The sequence below is a fragment of the Malaclemys terrapin genome, chromosome 3 (genome assembly GCF_027887155.1).
Source record: "Malaclemys terrapin pileata isolate rMalTer1 chromosome 3, rMalTer1.hap1, whole genome shotgun sequence".
NCBI classification, from domain to species: domain Eukaryota; kingdom Metazoa; phylum Chordata; order Testudines; family Emydidae; genus Malaclemys; species Malaclemys terrapin.
This window is the reverse complement of record NC_071507.1, coordinates 6,080,444-6,108,141: the sequence shown is the minus strand read 5'-3', so window position 1 is coordinate 6,108,141 and position 27,698 is coordinate 6,080,444. Positions and strand designations below refer to the sequence as shown.

The 27,698-nt window shown below is 41.9% G+C and overlaps 1 protein-coding gene across 2 annotated transcripts in view; it reads left to right on the top strand.

Moving 5' to 3' along the window:
- Positions 1 to 13,246, top strand: part of SLC24A3 (solute carrier family 24 member 3) — a 346,242-nt gene extending 332,996 nt beyond the window's left edge. For both annotated transcript variants that reach the window (XM_054024007.1, XM_054024006.1), the window contains exons 16-17: positions 10,590 to 10,655; positions 11,434 to 13,246. In XM_054024007.1, the coding sequence (XP_053879982.1) occupies positions 10,590 to 10,655; positions 11,434 to 11,583 (216 nt within the window). In that variant the 3' untranslated portion in view covers positions 11,584 to 13,246. The remainder of the gene's footprint in view (positions 1 to 10,589; positions 10,656 to 11,433) is intronic.
- The last annotated feature ends 14,452 nt before the right edge of the window (positions 13,247 to 27,698 follow it).

The window sequence follows — 27,698 nt, the reverse complement described above, 5'->3', positions numbered from 1 at the left end:
CTTCTTGGAATCATTTGTTCCCCCATGGACTACAATGTGGACAGCTCCTTTACAGTGTCAGACAACCTCGTTGTGATCATTTCTCCTGGCATCCAGGAGGCAAGAAGCCACCCTGATTTTTTTTTTTTTTTTCCCCCTCTGGACACAGATGCCTGGAGCCAAATCTCTCCCTGTGCAGTCACCAATCTGGGTTACTGGATCTTTCTTTCTTTCTTTCTTTCTTTCTTTCTTTCTTTCTTTCTTTCTTTCTTTCTTTCTGTCCCTGGCTTACTTCTTGGTCACAGATTGACAGGAGTCTGGTCAAAGCTTACAGCTAGTTCTCAATCTAGTTTTCCTCTAGGGCAGAACAGCTACTGTTGGTGGCCAAATTGAAAGGTTCCATAGTTGTTTGCTGTCTCCTCCTTCAGGAGGATTATCCATGATCTCAACCTGTGATATCCCTGGTGGTTCCTTTTTTTGCCTCATCCATCTTGTCTTCTTAAGTTTCTCCCAATGCCTTCAGCTGTTGCTCAAACCACCACCTCCATCCTTTCTCCGCCAGACAGTAAAGCAGCTTGCAAATCAGATGCAAATGAAACCCTCCTAGCCTTTGTCTTAGAAAATAAATATCAAGAAGCTTCCTCACCGGATTACCTTGGTTCCTTCTGTATCTCATCTATATCCCAGTTATATTAATTCGAGGTAGCCTCTTTACTTGTTAAGACGGGTCAGTCTTACTCCTTCAGAGCTCGCCTCATCATTGCTCACAGAATTTGTTTGGTCACACACCCTTCTACCTGCCTCTGTACTGGCCCTGTCACTCATCCAGCCCTCATGCAGAGCTTTCCAGCAAAGAACCACACGATCCTTGTCCCCGGCAGCCCTCACATTTTCAGTTATTCAACACTCGGAGTCCTGAACTGGTTGTTGCTTCTGAAATGCCATTGGACTCAATCCTTGGGAGCCAAGTAATGCAGGCCTAGCAAATGCAGAACAGAAACAAAAACCGTCCATGGAAAAGGTTTCCTATCTTTCTTCCAGGTGCTTCTCAGGGTCTCCATCTGGCAGCCGTAGTGAACCTGCAGCACCGTCAGCAATCAGAACAGGTTTGGGCCAGGACTTTTTTTTTTAACTTCCTTAGAAGAGCAGGATCAGCTCCACCTTGAAATGGAGCTGTCAGTGATCTCGCCCCATTTTCCCCTCCTGTATCTATTTTCATTCTATGTATCTGTATAGCGAGAATACTAGCTGCACTATGGACTGTTGATCAATCTCCCCATCAGCCACTGGAGCAGGCTTTAACTGCACAGGCTGTTGAAAGCTGATGTCTGGCTCCTGTTTTGGGCATCCCCCAGGTGCATCGGAGAGAACTGCCTGTGAGATGAGAGGTGAGGCTAGCACTAGCTCCTCCACAGAAGAACGTTCTTGCCTCCTCGTTTCTTTGGCCAGGAGCTCTCAAACAAAACCTGGTCCTTAGACCTATTCAAATTCAGATGTATAGTACTAATAGTCACCTGCTAATGTCTGCATACGCCTTCCTAATGAGTGTGCTTTGCAAAAGTGCCACCGATGACCACGTGTTGGCATCAATTCATATCACAGTATAACAATGACTGACCGGGCATGTAGCCGTTTTGTGTTACTAGGTCCTGCCTGACAAAGTATTGTTCCACCAGTGGCGTGTGCCCTCCGACTCAGCCTCCATGGTGTGAAGTCTTGTACTCTTCAGAAGCGCTAGCAACCATAGGGCCAATTTTGCAGCCCTTACTCATGTTAAGTCGCATCTGTTCACATGGGGCAGGATTGGCCCTTGCAGTCCAGTCTGAGCAAGGCCCTGTGCCAGGAGTAGGGCACAGACTGAGTGGTGTGACAGTCACAGTTGGGTCTCTGTTTCAACATTGCCTCAGCATTTGCAGCGGGACAACTTCCTTCCCACTCCGCGCCAGCTCAACTGTGTTGGACTGGGGGGAGTGAAGCCAATTTCCCACCCATCTGCACAGGCAGGGGAATGGCAGCTGGTCTCCCCCTCAGCCAGAGCCTGATGATATCCATAGCCCGTGACTGGGAGTAACAGCTCATGACTCCCCTGGGCAGGGGCATAGCCGGCCTAGAATTGAGCCCTGCGGCTTCCTTTACCTAGTTTGCATTGATTGGTTGATTGATTCTCTTCATCACGGGCTTTTATGACTGGGTGCTGGAATGATGTACAGTGAGAAAAGCTTCCAGTTAGGGTTACCAAGCATCCGGTTTTCGACAGCACAGCGGGGCTAAGGCAGGCTTCCAACCTGCCCTGGCTCCGCACAGCTCCCGGAAGTCGCCGCTAGGTCCCCTGCAGCCCCTAGGCACAGGGAGGCTCTGTGCGCTGCCCCCACCCTGAGTGGCAGCTCCACAGCTCCCATTGGCCAGGAACCGCGACCAATGGGAGCTGCAAGGGCGGTGCACGGAGCCTCCCTGGCCGCCTATGCACCCAGGGACCGCAGGGACCAGGCAGACGCTTCCTGGGAGCCATGGTAAGTGCTGGCGGGACCCCGCACCTCCTCCCTCACCCCAACCCCTGCCCCATCCCGGTGAAAGTGAATGAGGGTGGGGGAGAGCGAACAACGGAGGGAGGGGGGAATGGAGAGAGTGGGGGGTGGGGCCTCGGAGAAGGGGCAGGGGGCAGGCATGGGTGTTCGGTTTTGTGTGATTAGAAAGTTGGCAACCCTACTTCCGATCCCAAAGGGATCTCTCAGCACAGGATCCGGTCCTCCTGTACTCCTGCATTCATTCCTTATTACCTTGAGTTTGTAGATGCCTGCATTGTTCAAAACCAAGCCCTTGGTGATACGAATTGTGTTGGATTGTACAAAGGAAATTCACACAGCAGCCCTACTCAAAACTATCCAGTAAGGAAATGCACACAGACAGGCAGGAATGTAACATATGTCCTAAATTACAGCTGGATTTGTTGCACTCTGGAGACCCCGTCATATTTCAGGGAATGCAGAGTTCACTGACTTGTGATGCCAACCCCAGCACTGCAGGAGAAGCTATACCAAAATTAGGTTTGGGAGCAGACTTAGAACCCTCAGCTTTTGCCAGCAGGGAGGGCTGGAAATATACCAGAGCCCTTGAGATCAAATGAGATAATTTCTTACATATATGGATCCTGGAGCAAAATCAGTTTGGTTTTGGCAACAGCAAGTCCTTTTCCTCTCAGCAATTTCCAGAACAGAACTGGAGATTGGAATTACATTATTTCCCTTTTATCCCCAGTGTTCAACTTCAAATGCTGCTAGGCAGGTTGCCCTTCAGGGCTCATTACTGCAAGAGCTATCTGGATTCATGGTAGCATCTTTGCATGTGCGGTGCAAGAAAGGGGAGAGGGGAAGCGCCCCGTTTAAATTCAAGCTGTATGTATTTTGAACTTGCAAACCTGTCAACTGTAATCAGTCAACACAGGGTATTCTCCTGTTCTGCTTAGCTGTGTGATTACAAGCCAAACCTCGAAGGAGAGTTTATTTCTCCTGATTTCAATACCAGACCGTGCTTTGCTTGTAGACAATTTGTCTCCCAGGAAAGGATTTCCTGTTTTTAAATAAAGGGAGGGAGTTGAGTTTTTCTTTCCCTCTATGATTTAGAAGGAAGCGGTGTTGGTTGGAAGTAGGGTAAATCCAACTAAGGATGCGTCTACACTGCAAGTCAAGGTGTGATTGCACCATGAGTAAACATACCCGGGTTAGCTTTAATCTAAAATACAGGTGACGATAGTAGTGTAGACGTGGCAGCACGGACTTCTGCACAGGCTAGCAACCAAGAGTACAAGCCCACGGGGGAGCCTGGGTATGGACTCTGATTCCTAACCTGTTCTGAAGTCCATGCCAACATATCTACTAACTCTTGTTACCCAGGCCCTACCCATGCTACAATCAAACCTTCACTTGCCGCGTAGACGTACTCTTAGACCCCGTCTCCCACTCTGCTCAAAACGCAAATGAAGCCCAAGCCCTGTTTGAGTTTTTAAAACATTTTGCTGGCTTTATTTTCTCTGAATTTAGAAATAGTGACCTATGCCAAGCAAGCGTGTTTTTACAGTATTCCAGAGCTAAACTGGAGGAGCAGGAAATACCAGTAGTCTCCTGAGAGAGCTTGGTCTTGGTTGATTTCCAGCTAGGGTGACTAGATGTCCCATTTTTAAAGGGACAGTCCCGTTTTTTGGGACTTTTTCTTATATAGGTGCCTATTACCCCCCACCCCCTGTTCCTTTTGTTCACAGTTGCTATCTGGTCACCCTATTTCCAGCTTAGTTTTGAAAGCCGGGGAGGTCTGAACACTTTTGCCTAAGCATTTGAACCAATTTTCAGAGCCGTTGAGGCTTCCCCTGTGGCTAGTGGGAAGCTGAATCGGGAATAGGTCAGTCTGCAGCATTATAGTGACTGGCGAAAGGAGACAGTGAGAAGGCTACAACAGTAAAACTATGTGCCGGTAAAGCCAGTGAGACACTGAGCCATATTGTGGGCTGAGAACAGCAGCGTATGTTACATGTCGGAAGTAAGTTGGCTGGAAGACGATAAAGCAGTGTGACCTGCATCACTCTGGCCATAGGTGTGTATGTAAAATGGGCGTAACTTACACCCCACATGACAGAAGCGGGTGTGCCAGGGAAAACATCTAGCTGGTTAAGCAAGTAAAATAAAGCAGTAGGAGTCCATTTACACCTGCTTTGCTTTCCTGCCCTATTGTCACATGTCATGGGACACCACTGTTTACATCACCAGATAATTTGGCCCAGACAGGCACTTGCAAGGGAGGTGCAACCTGCTTACACCAGGTCTGAATCTGGCCCCCTGAGCACTCATCTCTTCTTTCTTTCAGGGCTAGAAGAATCACAACTGTGTCTTTTGGAACAAAAGCTACTGTGTTTTCATGGATATTAGGGGAGTGGGTTTAGGTGTCTTCACCAGAGGTGCTGCTAGGGCTAGGAATGGGCTGGCTAAGTGTGCAGCTGCAATCTCTCTCCCCCCGTGCTGCTCAGACAATGAGCTCAGCCCTGCTGGGAAGAGACCTTTCTCTCCTAGAGTGAGAACCCCGTCCAGCAGCCCCCCAAAAACTGGAACAGCATCGCCCTCCAGATCCAAATGCCCTTCATCTCAAAGAGGCCTGGTCCTTTTCTGACTGCCCAATGTAAAGCCCGTGATGACAGAGTCCTGTAGGATCCTAGTATTCAGTGACACGTACACACCCCGCAGCAGCAGGAGGGAGGCAAAAACAGGAACTGAAGCTGGAACAAAAAAATGGATTATATCCATGCAGCGGGCCAACTCCTCAGCTGGTGCAAATCAATGCCGCTCCTAGTCAGAGAAAACCACAGGAGCTGTGCCTATTTACAACAGGTAAAAATCTGACGCGTGGGCAGTTTTTTATTGGCAACTTCCTTTGCCTTCTGTTGTTCTCAATTCACCTACTAGCAGATTCTTTCCAGTTTTCCCCCTTCCAGTCTGAGTCCTTCCACTTCGCTGGGCCCGCATGTGGCATACCAGAGACACATTTCCGACTCCTGAACCACCATGGAAACTTCTTCTCAGTCGCTTGTATAATGCTTTGCGTTTCCCAACAAGGTTTTTGCCCAGTGAATTGTAGTTTTTGTTCCAGAAAATACAGCTGCGATATCGATTCCAGCCAACTGAGCTTCCTGACAAAGTGCATTCCATGGCGACCATTGTTTTCCCCAAGGAAACCATCCCTCTCTGTTTACATGGAAGGGGTTTAATCCTGCCGTCAGAAAAAGGCTTGTGTAATGATTTTCATTGCAATGAGGCTGTAACGCTCAGCAGCACCTCCTCGGGTGTGGGGAAATCCTCGCCCCTGTCCGCACCCTGTCTAGAAGCCACTCAGCCCCTTGCTCCAGTCAGTCACTCTGCAACTGCTGTCCTGCTAGTCCAGAGCTGCAGTGCCTCTCCTTCGTGGCTTAGCCCTCCAGCCAAGTCACCACCATTCTCTCCTTCTCGGATATTATCCTCTCCTTCTGGGATATTATCCTCAAAGTCTCAGGCAGTCTCCTCTGTGCTGACTCTGCCACTCTTGCAGTGGTTGGTAGGGGAATCCGGGCCCACCCTCTGCCCCGGGTTCCAATCCAGGGTCCCTCAAACCAGCGGTTCAGATCTATCCCTCTCAGACCTGACTGTTTCCTACCCTGCCTTTCTCAGGCTCCTGCTCTCCCCCTTGTCTCAGGGAGTGTGACTGCAGATTCACCTGACTGCAGCCCCCTATCTACTGCTAACTTCCTCTCTGTATAGACCCTGCCCAGCTCCTCCCCTAGCTGGACTTCATCAGCATTTAGGCCCTAGCACTCCCTGGCTTTCCTCCAGGTCCAGCCAAGAGGTTAATTGGCCTAATTTACCCCTTCAGGCCTCGTGTGGGGGTGGATACCCCATCACAGGGGCATAGAGTGCTCAGACATGAAAATTAAAGTAGATAAATTAGACAAATATTCTCCCGTCGCTTCCAAGAACTCATCCTTTTCTAGGAGGATGCCAAGCCTCACAAAAGAAAAGCTGTTGCAAGGTTGCCTGTCTACAATGGGTCATTTTATTTGACTCAAGGATAGAAGCATATCTAGTTACCTAAAGGTGACAACAAGAACTGTCAAGCTGGAGTGAGAGTTCATCTCTCCTAATGCAACTCCATTACATGAAAACTGATGCTCAAGTCTCCATCTTGAGGAGTTGTGATGGGTGGCAGTTGATTGGATTATTTGATTTGCTGTTGTGAGGCGAGACACACTTTATACTGTTAATAAATAATTAAAAGACGTTGTAAACATGTTACAGTCTTGAGTCATGTGTGTTATAGGGGGTTGTTACCACATCAGTAGAAGGTGTTACAGTGGTCATAAGCAATCCATTGCCCTGTAACAGTTGAGTAATCATTTAATAAAACATTTGTTAACCCTTATTAACCCTTTATAAACTCAACCTTCTTGTCAGGCCTGCTGGGTTTTAAGACCAGCAGATCTTATGGTCATGCCTTCTATTAAGGCTCCATTTGTAAATAGTGTATAAAAGATTAATAAATGATTAACATATGTTTAGTACATTTTAATAATTCTTAATGAAGAAAAGGATTTTTTTTTTTTTTGCAAATGGGCTGAAAAACAAATCCCTGTAACAATTGTCCTTTTATATGTCAACATTTGGCCCATTTTAGATGTAGGTTTAAGAACTTTTCTGCTTTCAAAGGTACATTTCCTGTTTTCAGACCAGTCCAGTCATGTCACTGAGAAGCACCATCTGTCCTTCATGTTGAATGCAGGTATTTTCCATGCTAAAAACATCCAGCTGCGTCAGTTTATTTCTTTTTTCGGCTAGATTCCACTTTAGTTGGTGTATTTAATACCACCAGCTATTAAATATATTGGAGCCTGTGAGAAACAGCTTCTAATCAAAATCCAAACAAGAATTATTGTACAAAAAAACTAGCGATTCTGGGTCAGCCACTGGGAGCTCTGCAGGAGCCTAGGGGCTGGATTCTGATCTCAGTTACACCAGTGTAAATCCATACTACTGTCATTCATTGAGCCAGTCAGACTACTTGCTGTTCTAGTTTAGGGTCAGGAAAGGATGGGAGTGGTCCAAAGGCAACAAGCAAAGGGGAAGTGTCAGCATGGTCAAAAGGCCAGGAAGGGAATCTTGTCCAGACCTCCTTCCCCATAATTACAATGTGAGGATCTCAGAGGAGAGCAGACAGGTTTAGAGAGAAGTATTGGAGAAGGTCCTCAGAACTCAGACAAGGAGGCAGACACTCCTTCCAACCCTAGGAGAAAATGTTGTTTCAGAAAAACTGCGAGTGCTGTGAAGAAGCGGTAATTGCTGCTGTGAGCAGAAATGGCCCAGGAGTCTTCTTCCATTCTCCATCCACAGCTACACAAGCACACAGCTCCCTGGGTGGCACTTGCAGCCTGCAGTTTACATTAAAAGCAAGATCAGTACTTTTCCCTCCTTCCGTTACATGGGCGATGCCAGATTTGGCCTTACTGTTTTGAAGCACTCCATGTTCTAGTTTCCTGGGACAGTCAGACTACTGAGAATAACACATGTTGGTCTCATTAATCTGGGGCAGCAACAGAATTCCAGAATTTGATTGGGCTACAGGTCATGTATAAAAACCGTAACCTCTCCAGTTTATAGCAGCAATACGAATAATGAACGGTTCTCATTATTATAATTTAGTTTCATTCCAGTGGTTTGCAGAGGTCCCATTGTGCTGGGCTCTGAACAAGCACGAAATAAGAGACAAGCCCCTCCAGCACAGATGCCCATTTCATAACTATCGGTATTAAATATGCCAGTTGAAGTGGAATCTAGCGGAAAAAGAAATAGTGCCTTCATAGAGGGATCTGCCTTTATGGGGTTTATTGCAGGATTGTGACTGCCAAATACCAGAATTGAGCTCCTCTTTCCAGTCAATTCTACTCTCAGTTGCACTGGGGGACTGAAATCGATGGAGTTATTGTGGATCTACACCTGTGTCACGAGCACAGAGTTCGGGCCAGCAGGCGGCCAATTTGTTTTTCCTGGGTGTATCTGTAGAACTCCGTGAATGCCGTAGGAGTCCTGTGCCATGTAGTTCTTGAGCTTTTAGCCATCCCTCGCATTTGCAATTCCTAATTCTCTTACAAATGTGCCACTTTATAATCCAGCTGAGAGGATGTGAGTGCTGAAAGATGGCTGGTGATACACTGTGTACCATTATTTCCCCTGTTGGCACTTGAGTAAATTACATTGTCACAGAAAATTCTCATTTGAATTGCTCATTGGATTAAGGACAGTTTTACAAATCAGAAAGAAATCCAGCTGTTAAAACACAAGGCCCACATTGTTAGAGGTGTATGAACTTTTATCCTCAGAATTATTTTCTGCTCTGCAAATCATTTGCAGTAATGGACTAATGCTTTTGCTTTGCTCTGTATACATTTGTAGACCCAGCTGAGTAATTAAGAGCTGGAAATCAGCCCACTTAAGGAAGAACACTGCGCTTTCAGCTGTCCCCTTGGATCCCAGTAACAAGTAGAGTTATGCTATTGGAAATATTCCGGCTCGAAATGAAAATAAACACACCCAGACAAACATTCGAAATGTCCTCATTCGAAGCATCTTTTAAAGATGCTTGTAGCGTGTAAAGTGACTACAAAGAATCTTAAACTGCGCGAAATGGAGGCCTATTGATTCTAACTGACCTTTGCTAATGATTTCTTTGCACAGAATGAGCCAAATTCTTCCCTTCTGTAACTCCATTGATTTGAGTGGAGGACTAAATTTGGCTCAGTTACTTTATAATGCTCTGTTGCTGGTAGTGCACTGTGGGAATACTGCTTTAATAGACTGCAGCATCTACCCAGCAAAAATTCTCTACATTAATTTGCTTTTATGTGATAATATAAAATAATTTTTTTAATGAAACTTATTCCGTGAGGTGTACCCAGGAAAGCATAAGCAGAATTTGAGACAGTCTTAGATTATTTAGGCTTTAAGGTTTTAACTGCATGGAGAAAATAAAAAAATCAGGAGCCTGAAGGGTTAAATTGCAGTAGCCTATGCTACCCACTGCACAATGGCCAGCCGCTTTGCTTCCAATTGGGAAGGTATTAACCTTCCAGTAAAGGAAAAGACTCTTGTACATTTCTCTCTCATTGAAATCCTAGTGCAAACACCTGGCCTTCCAGGTACGTGGGCCAGTTGAAGCAGAGAGTTTTGACTCAACCAGCCTGAGTCCGGAACTGAATTCTCCAATATGCCAGTTAGAAAAAAACAATTAAAGTACCTAAAGGAACAAACAAAAACAGCTCTGACGGACTCATATGAGCATAAAGGGAGGAAGGATGATCCAGTGGTTAGGAGTTTATCCCAGGACTCGGGAGAGATGAGTTTGATTCCCTGCTTCTGGGTGACTTTGAGTAACTCGCTTAATCTGTGCACATCAGTTCTCCAGCTGCCCAGTGGGGATAATAGCACTTCCCTACCTCACAAGGCTGTTAGGAGGATAAATTCATTAACAACTGTGAGATGCTTGCATACGCTGGGTGGATGGGAGCCTTAGTTAGATAAACAGAACCAAGAGCCTTAGCACTAGATCGTTGAGATCCCCTTTAATGACATAAACTGACCATGCCAATTTGCACTATTAGATTCCATCTTTGTTTCCTTTATGCAGCCTAATAACAGTACGGGGGAAAGGACATTTTTATCCTGGAATTTCTTTCACGATAGTTGGGAAATCAAATTATGGGTCAGGAGAAAAAGGCCTTTCCCCATCTTATTCATGCAGGAATCACACAGGAGTCAATCAGAGGAAGGTACATTCTCATGGTATAATGAAGAGACAAGTAAGAAAGTTGGGGTGGGAGTGGCAGGCTTTGTAATGCTCTCAGTCTCTGAGTATGTCACCCTTTGATCAAACACCTTCTTCTGGAATGAGGAGTGGGTTAAAAACAGTGATGTAATGGTCTTACTTGTCTTTTACATTGCTGGAGATGTCGTTTAGAAACTGCGGTTTAGGGCTACAGATCAATTAGCAGAGATTAACTCTATTCTTCAAACTTCTCACATAGTTTTAATAAAATTCCTTCTTTTCAGATCCAGTTAAACAGCCGAGGACTTATCTATTCCGTCGGCTTGCTGCTGGCATCAGTTTTTGTCACCGTATGTATATAATCTCTTGTTTTTCATTTCCAAGATAGTAATTTTATAGACGTTTGCTTTTTCTCCACGTGTTCCTTTTCTCTTAGAGTCCTACTGTAAAATTTCCAGGGGCCTAATCTGGTACTTTGCAAGCAATTATTTGGCCCTGACACAAGATGGCTGATACATTGTGTATTTTTTCCTGAGAGGAGCCCCAGGAAATTCACTAGTAATCGTTGGTCACTTTCCGGGATAGAAATGAAGCCAGACTTACTCTTGTGCACAATCCACTCTCCAGCTGGGCAGATATGAGTTTGCCATAAAAAACAACAAAACTGACATGTTCATATTCAAGCATCAGGCTGTTTAAAGCATGCAGAGGTGTTTGCACCTGCAAATTGCAGGCCCAGGTACACAGGTGAAAGCTGTTTTAGACACACAGAAGGGAGCTGGCCGTTGAAAAGTTTAAGGGGTATGAATCTCGTAGAATTAAATGGAATTGTTCTTGCCAGAATGAACTGACTATTAAAATATTGGGCCAGATCATTAGCTGGTGTTAATCAGTGCAGCTGATGTAGCTACGCCAGTTTACTCCAGCAGTACATCTCGCCCACTGTATAATAATATCCTAAAATGATAAATTGCAATTGAGAACAGAATATTCTTCAAGCAAATCAATGGCACTCAGCAACGGAAAAGTAAATTTCATGGTCACGCTATTGAGAAAGGTGCTTGCCACTGATTGTAAATGTTTTTGATGTTGCTGTTTACTCTGAGCAAATGACTGTGTGTATTGTAGGTACTTGGTGTCCACATGAACAAATGGAAGCTGGATAAGAAGCTGGGAATTGTGTGCCTTTTCCTGTACGGCATCTTCTTATGTTTCTCCATCATGACAGAATTCAATGTTTTCACTTTTGTGAACTTGCCGATGTGCAGAGATCACTGATCCAGGTGGCAGACTGTCGAGAGGTACTTCCTTCTTACCTGTGCAATACAAAACACGGCTGGCATCTCCAGAACATGGTGCACCCGACGGTCGTGAAATATATCCTGCTCACTGTTCATAGGATTATCCTCCCATCTCGGTTTACCCTCTTCCGACCCCGAAACCTGGAAAAATCCTGCATCGATGTGAAGATAATTTTTTTTTCAACATTAATGTGATTTCCAAGTTCAGTTTTTGAACAGTGACTGGGATTCTAAAAGAACTGGCTGCTATCTGGCGTTGAGCCAGGCAAAACTGGTCTGCTACAATTCCTTCCTTTTTAAGTTATTTGGTGGAAGACTAATCTAATTTATGATTTAAGACTATTGCTAGAATGCAGAAGAAGAGGGTACATTGTATATGGGGTGTTTTTCAAGCAGAACTGTGGGAATCTTTTATTTTTATTTTTTTCAGAGATCAACAGCCTCTCTTTGCAACTTCTTCTGAGCGCTGGATTTCGTGTAATGATCCAAAGGTCACAAGTGCAGTGTATTGTGGGAACTCAATTTGAAATACTCAGCATATGAGTGGATTGACTGTTTATTAAAAAAAATGACTGGCAAGGCAGTGGATAACAACTTTATACTATGATTAACGCATTTCTTAAAGGTGTTGGAAGGAATGCAAGGTGAACATGGATTCAAAGGGTAAACACTGCTACCATTTTCATTATTAATGTCAGAGTTTTATTGCTAGGTTATTTATATGTCCTAGGTTATAAGCAATGGTTTAGGACTGCCAGCCTCACAAGGACTCACGAGGAGGGGTCCTGGTTTTTAATGATCCACACATTGCGATGCAAAGTCAGAAGCTTCAGAAGATCATCCAACTTCTTGTAGCTTTTTGGGGGAGTGTGTAGTTTTATGTCTTTTTCGTTGTGAGAGGGACATAAGCACAGTCACACATTCTCAAAATGAGTTGTAGACACTGGTTTCTTTAAAAGGAAAGAGGCATATTTTGCACCGACATTGTTACTGAAGTCATAATTTGCCACTCTTTAAAGAATACACTGGACCTGGCCAAAAAATTTTACAGCTGAACTTACCTGATATAAGATTGTTGTGGATTTATTCCACCTCCTTCTGGAGGAAGAAAGAGAGAGAGAGAGAAATGGCACTTTTAAAATGCAGAATATCTTTAATGCAGATTCACTCACAAATCTAAGTTATGATGAAGGTTTTGCCATTCGCTGTTCTAACAGACCTGCAAGGTTTTGTATAATACTGTATTAATATGCAGGCAAATTCCACTACATGAGGAACACCTATGATTGCCACACTTGTATGTATTGAAATTGTGGATTCTTGCCAGTGCTGGCTGTTGTATTTACTTTAAGCATTGATCACTTCTGATTCATTTGGTATGGTTTTTTCCTCTTCCTTGTATATGTTCTTCTATGAAGCGTAATAAGATACTACCAACAAGGTGAATGTTTTTGTCTATGGTACAGACAGTGGCCAATATTGGTAGACAGGACACAACAAAACAGGGCCCTAAGAGAAAAAAAAAAATCTGAACTAGCGGAAGAAAAACAGTTCAGAGTGAAGACCAGTTTAGCAACTCATTTGCACTTGATTATTTAAGATTAATTCTCTTCGGACAAATAAACGTTTCCAATCTGTGATCTCCATTCGACACAGCACGTTACTTTCTATCCTTATCACACGGAACAAGCGAAAATACAAGTTTATCAGGCAAGTTCCATGGAAAGTTGATGCACATCCACCTTGGGTAAAAGCAGACTGGTGGGTCTCTGGAGGAAAGTAGGTGTGAAGACAGAGCAGATGTGGATAAAGGGGAGAGAAAAGAGGGGCTCCATTTTATATATGTGTTACTATTTTCTTCAGGAACATAACTGTGATCCCACTTGTTTCACTAAGCAGCATTCTAAGAACAGCATGCTAAGAACTACACCATATGGAAATTCCATTGCATTAGAAATCCCCATTGTACCTTCTTAGTGTGTTTTTAATTAATAATAACCACTCAAATGTCTCAAAAGACTTCCTTAAATTAAAAAATAGGAGCATGATGTGATACATTTCAATAAATTCCAACCTTGAGGACAGTTATAAGCTTATAACAAGATATAGTAGCTCCTAAGCTGAATCTTTCCTTACTCACAGAAGAGACAATATTTGGAAAAAAAAAGTTTCACATCAGGGCCTATTATTATTTCTATTTTGAATATTTATACTGCTGCTCCAATGGAGCCAGTTGGATCTATTTCTACGAAATAGCCATTATCTATCCCATGGCACAAAAACTGCATGACTGGTTTTTTAGGAACTTTTCCTGTTGACGTACATCAAATACTGTAGTATCGTAGCTTTGCATTGTATGTGTATCCTGAACTTTGTGCATTTTGCAAGAATATTCTGAAAGTTGCTCATTCCAAGTGTAAGCAAAGAGGTATCTTAGATGCACTGAACTGCTCTTACCTGTGCCATATTCTTACGAGATGTGATAGAATGTTTTCTTTGATTACCGTTTGAGTTGGATGTACTTGTGATCTGAAACCAAAGCACATGATACAAGCATGATTTGAAATTGAGGGCAGGTTGAGTGTGTGAGTTCTCATTTGTTTTTAAAAGAAAGAGCCTTTCAAACTGATAGCTTGATTAAAGCCCATGGAAAAATCTCCAAGACAAAAATGTAAGCACTTTTCTGTGCGAAGTTTATTCTGCGATCACTCTTCATGAAAGGTCTCCCTAAGGCATACAATTATAAGATTGCTTCATATGCTGACTGATACAGTGAGTATTCACAGCTTTCATTTTGTTTTCCCTCCAAGCTTTCACTTTAGTTTTCCTTCCAAGCAATCGTAGACAATTTTTAATGAGCATTTCAAAGAGAGCTTAAAGAGTCTTCTCCCCAGTAGTGAACACCTCACTGCAGCTCTAACTTTTGACCTGATTTTGTCTAGGCTGACACCAAATATCTGATCCCATAGTTTCAACTCTGTTTGACACATGGTTAGCCCTCCCTCGACAGCGATTAAATGCCAAAATCTTGTGATGTGGGTGGTTTTAAGAGACAAAGGAAAGATTGCTTTTGCCCTGCCAAAGTAGAATTCTATACCTGCATTTTATTATTATTATTATTTTATTTTTAAGAAATAGTGCATTTTTTTGTAGCTATAGGTACCTACAACAGAAAATATCTTGCGTGGAGGGCATTTACACTAGTGTGGTTTGGGAGATTTCTGTGTTGCTCTGTTACTTTGTGTCCTGAGCTGTGTCATAGAAGTTAGTGAATTTGCATGCTTTGGATTTGTGGCTTTTGCGCCTGTGAAACAGCAATTTATGCTAATTTTAAGCATTCAAATGCCTAACAAAAAATTATTTAAAAAACAAAGAAAAGAAAGTGGGAAAAACACCCACAAGTGCTGAGGACATAACGTTTAATGTCAGTGTAAGAACCAGAGGTTAACATCTAACGTGCAATGACAGTAGCCCAGATTTTCAATGACTTTTCCTAATAATCTGTAAAATAAAATGTAGGTAGCAAATACTGTTGGATACAAAAACTACAACTTTCTGGTTACTGACAGATGTTTCTTTTACCAAATTTATCTTTCCAAATTAAGTATGAGGACATGTCAGATCATGTTGCAATGTCAGGCCTTGTCTATATTCAGAGATACACCATTCATTTGATTCATTAATTCTCCTGCTCATTGAGAGTAGAGTACACATGTTGGATCAACCATTTCTAGAGAGCTCAGTCTCCTGTCAAGGTTGTGGCCTGCTCCATATTAAGGCTGTGGCAGGCGAAGTCAGAAGCCACAATATCCTTCCAGCCTGTGCAAGGCCATCCACCAGGTCTTCACCGTCCTGCTTTTGTTGAATCAAATGCATAAAGCTGGTGGACTGGTATGGACTCCAGTATATGAAGCAGATGGCCAAGCTAGCTGAGATGGTGTTGAGTCACTTGGGAAGACACTGGAGACTGATTGGTCTGACACCTGACATCCTCATTTAGAACATGATGAAACCACCATATACTTTCAATACGACGTTACTGTTTCATGTCGAAAGCATCCAGTTGGCGCATTTGCGTCTCTGTGGTGGCCCAGGTTTCAGAGCCATACAAAAGGATGGAAGTCACTGCTGCTTGATAGATACTCATCTTAGAGTTGATATGTGGTGTTGATGCCACAGAGGCTTCCAAAGAGCATGCATAACAACCTTGACCTTGCTGAGTTGATGTTTCATGTCAGCAAGGCAACCTCCCTCCCTAATGACGATGGAACCAAGACACTCAAATGCATTGACAAATTCAATCTCTTGCCCACTGATTATGATGGATAGGGGTAGAGGTCCATCAGCCCCTTTCATCAGTTTGGTCTTCTTCCAATTGACTTGAAGACCAGTCTTACTTCTTACTTGCTTCTTCCATAAATATATTCAGGGCATTGATGAGATTAGTATTTGAGGATGAGAATCTAGCTGTGGTATCTTCATATTCTAGGTCTGCTATGCAGGAGTCATGCAGTACCACCCCTGGTATGCGACTAGTGAGAGTTTCCATCATTCAGTCAATAACAGTATTGAGCATATCAGGGCAGCCAAGCATCCTTGATGGACACTGCTGTTCTACTCAAACCAGTTGGAGATCCTGATACCTAAGTGGACACAGCTCTCAGTTTGGTAGTGTATTTCTATGAGAAGGTGGAAGAGCTTACCACGCACACCAGCAGCTTGCAGACAGGGAGCAATGATCAACGAAGTTGGAGGCAGCGTTTAGATCAATAAAAGCTGTATACACCTCATATTCTCTGTGCCAAAACTCTTGATCTTTTCCAATAATTTGTCTAATGGTAAAAATCTGCGCTGTGATTGATCGGCTTGCTGTAGGTAGCGTAGATTCTTTATCAGGGGGTTAGCATGCTCACGAAGAATCAGCGTGAACAGTTTACTTGCAATGGAAAGCAGTCATGCTGCAGTGATTGGAACACACCAGACTATTGCCTTTTCCTTTCTAAAATGGGAGAATAATCCCATGGCTCCAGTCATCAGGGATTTTCTCATGAATCCATACGTCATTGATAATTTGGGTCAGCCATCCTAAAACAGAATCCTGGCCATTTTTGATCAGTTCAGCAGCTATACCACAAACATCGGCAGCATGGCCATTCTTGAGCATACAGGCTGCGCTTCAAACCTCCTCGACCATGACATCCTCTACATTACATGGAGGGGCTCTCATTGGGCTCTTCACATCCTCCCGGAGTTGTGGAGCTGCAGCTCTGATAGGATGGTTATAAAGCACTGGAAAATGTTTTTTCCATCTACTCAGACATTCTGCCTCAGTGCACACAACACATTACTCATATGGAACCCAGAAAAGACCCCCCCTTCCCCACTGGCTGATGGAACCACCATTTTTGGACCTTTGCACACAATGTAGATGTGCAGTTTGGAACGTACCCTGAAAAGCATTGGTACTCCTACCCTCCCATCACTGAATTGAACCAGTACAACATTTCTGTTGCAGGACGCACTGAGACCTCTTGGAGCTGCACCAGCAAGACAATGATTAACAGCAATCATTATGTATGGTCAGGCCTCAGCAGTGTTGCCTTGGCCTTGTCAAGGAATGCTTGTAAAGCCCTCATAAGCTGATCTCCCATCTCCAAATGTATCATGTGGCAAGGACTTTCTTATAGACATGGCAACATCCCTGTCATTGATGCTTATGCTCCCACTTACCTTGCCAGTCAGGAGGACAAGGACCAATACTCATGGGCCATGTATTATGTCATCAGAAGAGTATCCCCTCATGACATTATCATTGCGCTATGCGATGCCAGCACTACACTGGGAGCCAATACTAGGAAAGCTTGGCCAGAAAGCATTGGGCATTTTGTTGCGGATGCAATTGTGAACAGCAATCGTGAGCGACTGCTTGAACTTTGTGCTGCAGCTGGACTCCATGTTTCTGATACCAATTTCCAATGGAAGAACATACACACATGGACTTGGTATTCCAATGAGGGACAAACCCACAAAGCACTTGATCACATTCTCATATTTTAATTGGTGGAGAAGTTGTATGCACCACTATTGGGTGTTCAGGTGTGCTGAAGTGGTCAATATCGATCACAGGTTGCTCGTGGCCATGGTGGAACTGAGGTTGAAGGCAACTCAAACCAAGCCTTCCATTAGTCAATTAGACTTACTGAAATTAATTGACTGCTGCTGTCAAAATGGAATGCCAGCTGAAATCTGCAACTGATTTGACACTCTGGCCCTTGCAGATGAAAGCCTTGAATAGGAGCAAGTCAACAATTTATGAGGCTCTTTCCAGTCTTCTGTTAGGGATGCCATCAACAAAGTGCTGGGGAAAAGGTACCCCAGGCCTAAACATAAATGGATCAGTGAACAGACCCTGGGCATCAAAGAAAAATGCCATGTGGCTTGCTAAAATGGGAACAATCAAGAATACCAATGCCCCAAAGCAGGACATTTGGGGCAAATAAGGCTCAGTTGATGGACACTGCATCAGCCAGAAATGACTGTGGGACTGTCTATAAAGAACTGTGCACCTTAAAAGCTGGTCCAGGGAACAAATCTTCACTTGTCAAAGATGGATGCTATAACACGCCAGTTTAACTTTAAAATGGTTTTAAAAACGATATAGTTAAATCAGTGCAAACTCAATGTGGACAGACATTCTTAATTAGATTTAAACCTGCCTTATAGCAATGAAACTTCATTTGGTAAAGCATTGGCTTAAGCTAAATCAATATAAGGTAGCTTTAAATCCAATTAAGAGCATCCACACAGGGATTTGCATGAATTTAACTGAATCAGTTTAAAATCAAACATTTAGGTTGAAGTGATGTGAGTTTGAATACAGACATGGCCTTGGCAGCTTTGTTTCAAACATAAGGAATTATGCGTGTAGTTTGAATAAGCTATACAAATGCATTGGGTATATTGTGAGGCTCTAAGTTGAAAGAAAGATAAGTGTTTCCAGTGCCCTAAGACTCTGAGTGAAACCTTGGCGCTGTTGAACTCAATGGCAAAAATGTCATTGCTTCAGCAGGGCCAAGATTTCTTCCTATATGTCTTTTTACAACAGCACATCCTGTTGGTCTTAAAAACAGTTACACCTCTACCTCGATACAACGCTGTCCTTGGGAACCTAAAAATCTTACCGTGTTATAGGTGAAACCGCATTATATCGAACTTGCTTTGATCCACCGGAGTGCGCAGCCCCGTCCCCCCATCCCCCGGAGCACTGCTTTACCGCGTTATATCTGAATTCGTGTTATATCGGGTCGCATTATATCAGCGTAGAGGTGTATTTAAAAATATGAATAAGTGAATCAGACACAGAACTCTTTTTTTTAAGCCAAATCAACAAACTAGTTCTTTCTAATACAGCTTGGCACAAAGAAGGAGATTGCACATGAAAGTGTTATAGGAGTTAGGAACTGTAGGAGCCTGAACTTGGAGCATATTTCACTTGGAGCAAATTCATTCACTTTATCCCTAGCTCTGCTGACTCATTGGACAGACAATCAAAAGTTTTTAAGTTTCCAGAACTGGAGTTGTAGCCAAATTTATGCCACGGGGGGAAAGGCAAGGTATGCCCAACGAGGCAAGCATGGAAGAAAAACACTTTTTTGTTTTGTTTCTTTGATCACACATCAAGTGGTATAATTTGTAACATTTGGCTGTGAATCTAACTCTATCCACTTCTAACAGCCCACTATCTATGCCAAGTCTTTGAAGCGTGCGTGGAGCCAGCTAATTTCATGAAAGCTTTTAGTAACAGAAGCACAGTTCTTGTAAGGTTCCAAATATTTTAATAGTTTTTAATTGTAATTTTAAAATAATCAGTAAAACAAGTTTTAAAACTTCCACACCAAAAAAACAAACAAACCCCAAACCCCTATCTATTTTGTTCTTTTCAACTGAGTAGTACTTGAATGTGCTAAAATTAACATGGAAGTTTTTAATAATAAACGTGACTTTTTATAGCAAGTTGGAGAAATGAGGTTCAGTGTTAAGTACCTGAACTTTCATGGACAATCATTATAGGCACAGAAGTTTGTTCAAATGCTGAATATTTTCCCGTTAGCCTTGTGGTTTCAGATCAGCATATCTGTGACAGGTAAAGCAGGTAATTTAGGAGGTCTCTGTTATTGGGTCCCATAGAGCAGTGTACAGATTTCATAATAGAATCAGCTGTAAGGTTGTTACAAATCGTATCTGTTTCTTTCTTACCTCTTCTTGCAAAGAAAAAATGTCTATCAACATAAATGGGCTTCATCAGCGATAAGAAAGCTAATCTTAGTTACTATGTTACTAGAAGTGTCCAGATAAAATTCTACATACAGATAGATTTAGATTTGAACATAAGTAACTGATACTGGATGGTTTTGGTAAAATAATTCTTTGGACAGATGATCTGTTTACAAACCGTTGTATAGCTGGTTGTCTACCTAAAGAATGGCAAGATTATAAGGATTCATGCCAAATTTTTGAGCCGTTACACTAGATGAGAGCCTTAGGAAAGAACACTCCTTTACCTTCACTATTAATAGAAGAGGCAAGAAAAGAATGCAATTGCCAATGGCATTAAGTTAATAACATCAGGAGTATTTTGAACAGAGTAGCTGTTTTGAAGTTTCAGTACTTCCCTAGTTTTAGATTTCATTCTTCACATTTAATATACATTACCTGAATGTTACCATCTTTGAGAATGAGCCAAATGTTTTGATTCCTATCAAGAGTTGCAGTTATAACTCAGGCAGATGTATACAATACAGTTTCATTTTCACGGAGGTCAGGCTACAGTTACTTTGCTGTTCAGCAGAGCGTTAGAGGGAGATAACCACAATCAGAATAGAGTTTCTGATCATATATTTCCTTTCAGTTAGCCATGACATTATGGAAAAGAAAAATGTGCTTAATGTTCCGCTGTTGTTGGTTTCTGAAATTAGATAGGCTTAAAGTATTGGAGGAGAGGGGGTGTCCATAGACATGATTCAGCCCAGTGTCATGATGGTACTTATGGGCTTAACGCCACACACAGGGCTTCTGAGGCAGCCAGCGCATCAGAAAAACTTGTCTGGGAACCTGCAAAGACACAGTGAAACCCCAAAAATGTGTGGCATTGAACAGGGATGGGGCATGACTAGTATAGCTGATTTTGTGTAGCACACATCCCCCCTCCCCTCTATCAGCAGCACTCCTGTGGAGGTCCAACCATAACTTAAAGTTCTCTCTCCACCCAGGACCCTGAGGTTCATTGGGGTAAATGCCCATAAGGATATAGGGGGCCAGGCTGACACAACATGGTGTCATTTACACCTCCCTATGGGCCTGATCCAACTTCCATTACAGGCTCTGACAGGAGTCCCATGTACTATAATGAGAATTGCATCAGGCCCTAAAGCCTCAATTCAGCAGAGCATTGAAGCACGTGCTTAAGTTTCAAGGAAGTCAATGGAGCTTAAGCGTGCACTGAAAGCTAAGCATATGCTTATGTGCTTTGCTGAATTGGGGTCTAAAGGTCAGGTTCAGTGGATCTAACCCATTGGCATCAGTGATTTTTTTAAAGTGTTTCAATGAATACAGTGTCTGCACCATAGTCGTGTGGATTTTATAAACCGTGGATGCAGTAACGTATACCCATTCCAAGTAGTGCTGTAGAAAAAAGTCATTCAGTGATGAATGAGCAGACTACAAGACTCCAGCAAGGAGAGTCTTTACCGAATGTGCCTTTGACTGAAAAGAGAGAAGTGACTTTGAAAGGCTTTGTAGATTTTAACTAAGAGTGAACTACTGAGCAAGCTTTTTACTCTTTATAGTATTCTTTAGGAAAGTAGATTTTCCCTGTTAAGTTTTGCCATGAGTTGGCATACCACATTCCTGGATTTTGCTACACAAATGAGGCAACATGTCGGAATGTTTTCGGCAAACATGGCCTGATCTTAAGCCCACTGAAGTCAATTGAATTCAATGAGCTTTGGGTCAGGCCCACAGTCAGGAAAATCAAGAATGCTTATTACTGTTTTCTCCTACAGATAGATCACAATTCAGCTGGTCTGATTAGCAAAGTTTGTGTGTCACTGTTCATTTGATTCTGAGTGATTCATAAATACATAAAAGGGTGTGAGATAGCACATGCTATACGTTCAGTAAGCTTGGCAGTTTCTCTGTATTCCAAATGTTCGTTGACTGCCTTGGAGCTCTTTGTTGCATTTTAGTGTTTATAGCCTAGTTTGGAGGAGAAAAGAGATTTCTGGTATGGCTGACAAATTTTGGCCTCAGGTACTGCAGTGATAGTTACCCCTTTTCTCCTTCTGTGTATATGCCTGCATCTGTAGGTGTGGAGGCTAAGATATAACATAAGAGAAGAATCCTGGCCCCACTCAAGTCAATGGGAGTTTTGCCATTGATTTCAAAGGAGCCAGGATTTAACACAGAATGTTGAAAGCACTCTTATGATAACATTCTAAGGTGAAGGTTCACCCAAAGTCTGAGTCCAGTTGTTACTTACACATACAGACCCATTTGAGTCCATAGGATTACTGTAGGAAGGGCTACTCTTGTGATTGAGAGTTTGCAGAACGAGTCCTTTATCAGTACAAGTCTCATTGTCCCTGATGCTGTTCAGGACAGTCTTTGTCAACTGAGGAAAGGTTAGTTTCCTTTAGTCGGATGGGGAATGCACCTTGCAATTTATTTATGAAGGTCCTTATGGGGTGGGTGGTACAGGATCCATCCACCAGTCTCAAAGCTATAAAATGAAGTCTATAGCACAGGAAAATGTCATCCCTGTTGTAAGAGTAATAGAGTTACACCAAGGATGACTGTAGCTCCATGTCATAATATTTGTAGCAAATGATAATAATAACTGAACAAAAATATGTGGGGGGGATGGAGTGGGAGAAATACATTTCATAGCACGGACGCTCTTGAATGTTTGAAAGGTGAAGGATCAAATTTCCATGATTTCCCTACAAATATATGACCGACTGCATGTCCCACCACATTTTTAGGACGCAACAACCCGAGTGATGGCTGGTTGGTCCATAAACCATTATATCGGAAGACTTCTGATATAGTTTGAGAGGTGGAGAATTTGAAAAATTAGCAGATGTAAAATAATGTTGGGCAAATGCTGTGGATTCTGTTTCAAAAGCAGCTTCCCCTCTGAATCTGGTTGGTTGCTTGTAGATGGGTATTATTGGTTTCCTTGTGTCAAAAGGATGTGAGTTTGTGCTCCCATAATCCCTTTATTAAGTATAGAGTCAGCCTGTGGATTTAAATGTTTACAAGTGCACTACCTAAGGCAGAATTCATGCTTTGGACTAACAGAAATAGGAGGCAGTTTTGGGCCCAAGAATAGGTGAGAGAAAATGCAGAGTGGACCTATTGCTTCAAGTACCTGTCTCGATACCACGCTGGTGTAACTCACAGTGTACCCTTACACTGCACATGTTCACTGAAACATCAGCTCATTACACAGGCCATTGGACTCCTCTCCCAAAATCTTTTCCCAAAGAGAAATCAGTGTCTCTTCAAAGTGAAATTTGCACAATAGGCAGGTATTTTATATCCGATCCTCTTCCTGGGGATCCCTGTTTTGTTCATTTCTAAACAGACAACATGCTTTGTCCACTGTAAGCGAGTGAAGTGGACAGGATCCTGGCTTTTTATAGACAAAGACCATGATTACACTATGAGCGTTACTGATTCAACTGAATGATTATAGTTTTGACGTGGATATTTTGAGCTTCCTGAAGCCAGGCCATCCCATATTTAACTATATTCATTAAAGGATTTGGTCATGAATATGACAGATTTTGGGCCTTATTTTTTTAAATTTTTAAACAAAGATTTATATTATGTACTTTAACCCAGTATATTCTCTGTCATTTAAACAAAGCCCTGTGGTAGCTGGCTGCCATGTGAATAGGAAAAGAAATCTATTATGGCTATTGAGAAGACAGAAACTGATGTCAGTATTTAAGATACTTACACACACGCACACACACATTTTTTGTAAGTGCAAAAGATGGTTACTTGTTTTTAATTTGTTTCCATGTTTGTATCAGCAAGTAAATATTAGCGTTGCATGCCAATCATATATGTATCTAAGAAATATAACAGGACAAGTCGAAACAGCATATCTTTGTAAATTCAATAGTATTTCCAATTATTGTTATACTACTATGCTAAATTCTAGTTCCCTTTCCTGAATGTAAGAAAGTTTTTAAAAAATGATCAAAGAGGTCAGGAAATTGTGCACTGAAATATTTATACACTTATTTATTTATTTCTCTTACATGAAGAATTACGTCCCTGAACCAGGAAAGCATTACCCTTGTTCAGGAAGAATAGTTAAAACCCAGGGCAGTCAATGGAATTTAAGCCCACGCTTAAAGTTAAGTGCAGGCATCAGTGCTTTCCTGAACCAGGACCTAAAGTTGGAGCTGTTTAAACACATTAGTACCATTCTTTTGAACTTCTGTGAAAAGCGGTGAGACATTTAATTTACTGTGATTTTTTAATCAGCTTGCTGGTCCCCTTCCTGCAACCTGTATGGTGAGGGTAGTTATCGAACATTGAGAGAACCTGAAAAATGTCTCTGTGCTGGTCACTTGTACTGATCGCTGGAGTAGAAACGCGTAAATATCAAACCTTCACCTCCATCTGTCAATCTATCATATTTTGAGGGCAACCAGACCTGTTTTTTCTGAGCACCATTTACAGTCATTAAAATTTACATTTCGTGAGGTGCCAACAGGTATTTTATAAAAGATCTTCCTTTCCCAAATTTGCATTAATTTCTTCCGAAAACTGTTTTAAAAAAAAGTCTAATTGACATTAAGTTACATGTGATGAGCTCCATTTTTATAACATGAAAATAAATGTTTGGGTGCAGATTATCCGCCGGTGTAAGTTGTCATGGCAACATTGACGGAGCAATGAATCAGCCCCTTGAAATCTTGCAATAAAATGCTCTTGCTACTTGCAAACATGCAAGTGGGTACCCCCATTTCAATAAACCTGTTTTTTCATGTAGGTCAGTACATCTCCATTCTAGGAGGATGTATCACCTGGCATTGCTGTCAGGGGGAATTATGGTAGAGCTCAATGTGGAGGAGGCAAGGAGCAGTGCAGGAGTCTTCGTAAGAATGGGACAGTGGAGAGGAAAGGTCAGAATTTTATGCTTGAGGAAGCTCTTAGACACTTGGGTGTTATTCATTTTAGGAAAAAAGCCTGCAAATCATAATCAGCCTGCATAATCAGGCTGATTATGAAGCAAGAAAATTGCATAAAATGAACCTCCATTTATTGTAGAGTTCATGACTCAACTGAATTCTTCTTCTTAAGTTCTCACAGAAAACATCTTTCTTTCTCGTAGCTCTCCATAGTGAGTCTAAATCTTTACGTACAACATACATTTCTTTGTATCAAAATTGGGATTTGAAATCAGAACATTCCTAGATAAACTAAAACTCCAGCTAAAATATTGCATTTGTTGAGATCTTGAAAAAAGACAAAAATTAATTCTTGATATCTTGGTCATTAAAGCTTTCTCATTTTAAAAACGAATGACATATCAAAAGGGCACAGCAGATAAATACATGTTTTATACAGCACAAGTGGAGAGCAAATGCAAAGGAAAGTAAAACTGCATTATGAAACACAGATTCTTGTGTAATGAGAATGTTGGCAAGTTTTTCAAGGATTGCATTTATGTTGTGATGTGTCTGAAATAATATTTGATCTTTACAGTTCACTTACCAGTTCTGAAAAAGGGTTTGGTTTTGTTTTTTCCAGTAACAAGTACTGTATTTCTTTACCAGGCAAAATGGGGAAGGTGAGTCCAAAATATTGCATGTGTCAGACTTGATTCTTACTTTAGGTAAATAAGTGTGTATCACTGATCATGAAAATCTACTGTGCACATGTGTCAGTCTAGACCTATATACTTTAGAGACGAATTGCACCCTTGCAATTACTGAATTCTCAGGGCCAAATTGTGACCAACTTCCTCATAAGAGAAGCCTCACTGAGTTCAACATCTACTCTCATGAACAAGGAAGTCACAATTAGGCTCTTAGGCCTAGATCCTCAAAGATATTTAGGTACCTAACTCCATGGTTAGCTGATTAAATAAGTTTAAGAACTACTTTAATCCCCACAGTGAAATACAAGATGGAAAATAAGCCAGAAGAGACATATTCCCCTCTCTGGCAGTGTCCTGTGCAATGTCAAATTCCCCAGTAAAATGGTGAAACCATGGAAGTGTTCTCATGATTAGAAAGCACAAGCAAAAATTCAAAAGGGTGTGTACACACAGGAAGACAGTACTGGTGCTTTTTTTCGTGCATTGTTATGTATCCAGAAATAGGCACAGGATAAGCAATTCTATGGGGTGAACTTCACCCCTGTGCAGAAAAGCAGTACAAGGCTGATGAGACATTTAAGCCCATAAATAGGATTTAAGTAGGATTTACGTGCCACATAAGCCTAGTACTAACCCTCTGCAGAGAGGTGAATTTCAGCCATCATAAGTAGCAGTGCTTTCAGGGTCAGATGTTCATTAGCGCTCAGCATCCCAACAGCTCCCATTTAGGCACTAAATAAATGGATGGCTTTAAAAAAAATAAATGCTGGGCACGCAGTGACTCCCATTGAAAGTAACGAGTGCTGCCGAGTGTGAGCCCCTTGATTTTTTTTAGTGGCACTGGCTTGACAGCACATGCTTCTGTGGCTAGAATGAGTTTACAATTACATTGTTGTAAGAGATAAAGAATAATGTAATGTATTCCCTGGAACTCTTAAGGAAAACTTTTTTGTTTTGCTAACCTTGCTAAAGTCTCTAGACCACTGAATGCAGTCTCTGGTGTGGCTTTTTCTAAACTAAACAGTGATCAAACTGTATAGCTTTCCTTAAACTCTTGTGTGCATGCTTAATTTTCTACTTAATGGTGCATCAGAAGCACAGCAATAAAAGTGATTGATCTGAACATCTTTTATTCAAATAACGTTATCTGGGTTCTTTTCCATTGAGTTTGAAGACTCCATGATGCTTCTAACCATAATGAAGAAAATGTAGGTGCAAGTGAGTGTAAATCTGAAATGCACACAAGATATAGTTCACTTATAGCAGCCGGGGCTCACCAGCAAGGAGAAAATTCAACTGTTTATAGTAATAAAGTTCTATTCCAAATAGCATCTTATTAACGTGCTTTTGAAATGTCAAAATGGCGGCGCCACAGACAAAACATTTGTTACCTTTTCAGATAAGTTACAATAATTTTGTCATCCTTGTACAAGTATTATTGTCTGTCTTTCTGTACATTTGTTTTGCAATTTGTTATAGAGTATTACTTGTATGCATAGTTGTTCCACTTGCCTGTGTCAGTTAGAAATTTAACAGAAATGAGAGCATGCATTTCTCTATTTGCTGGTAACCTATGAATTAGAAACTTGTATTTTCTGTGTTTTTCAAGTGTTATAACTATAAACAAAAATTCACATCACTGTTGTCTAAGGAATATCAGAAAGTTTTAATAGATTGAATTACTTTAAATGTTTTGTCATTTGATTTGATACTGTGTCAGATATCTACACTAAGACAATACGTTTTATCAATAAAAAAAATCTTCTCTTGGTACTAACTTAACACTTTAGGGCACATTGTGACAAGTAGAAAATCAACTGTGGGTCAGTATCCTACTTTTTAATTTTCTGACTTATTCTTCTAAGGACACCCAGTACCATTGTTTTGATCTGAACATTTGAATAAAAAAAAACAGGGAAAAGAAATGTAGTAGTATTTATACTTTACATTCCCTTCACTATTAAATTTTCACCCTCTGGGACTTCAGAAGCTCTGTTGGACATAGTGCGGAAGGAGGCTGCTAGATTGTATGTATCTGACTGCCATATAGAAAACAGACACTGAGGAATTTTATTTGCCTAATAGATGGCCAGATTCTGCTCTTTTACATCCATATAAATCTGCAGTCATTCCACTGAAGTTAATAGAGTTGCTCCAGATTTACCCTGCTTTAACTTGGAACTGATCTAGTC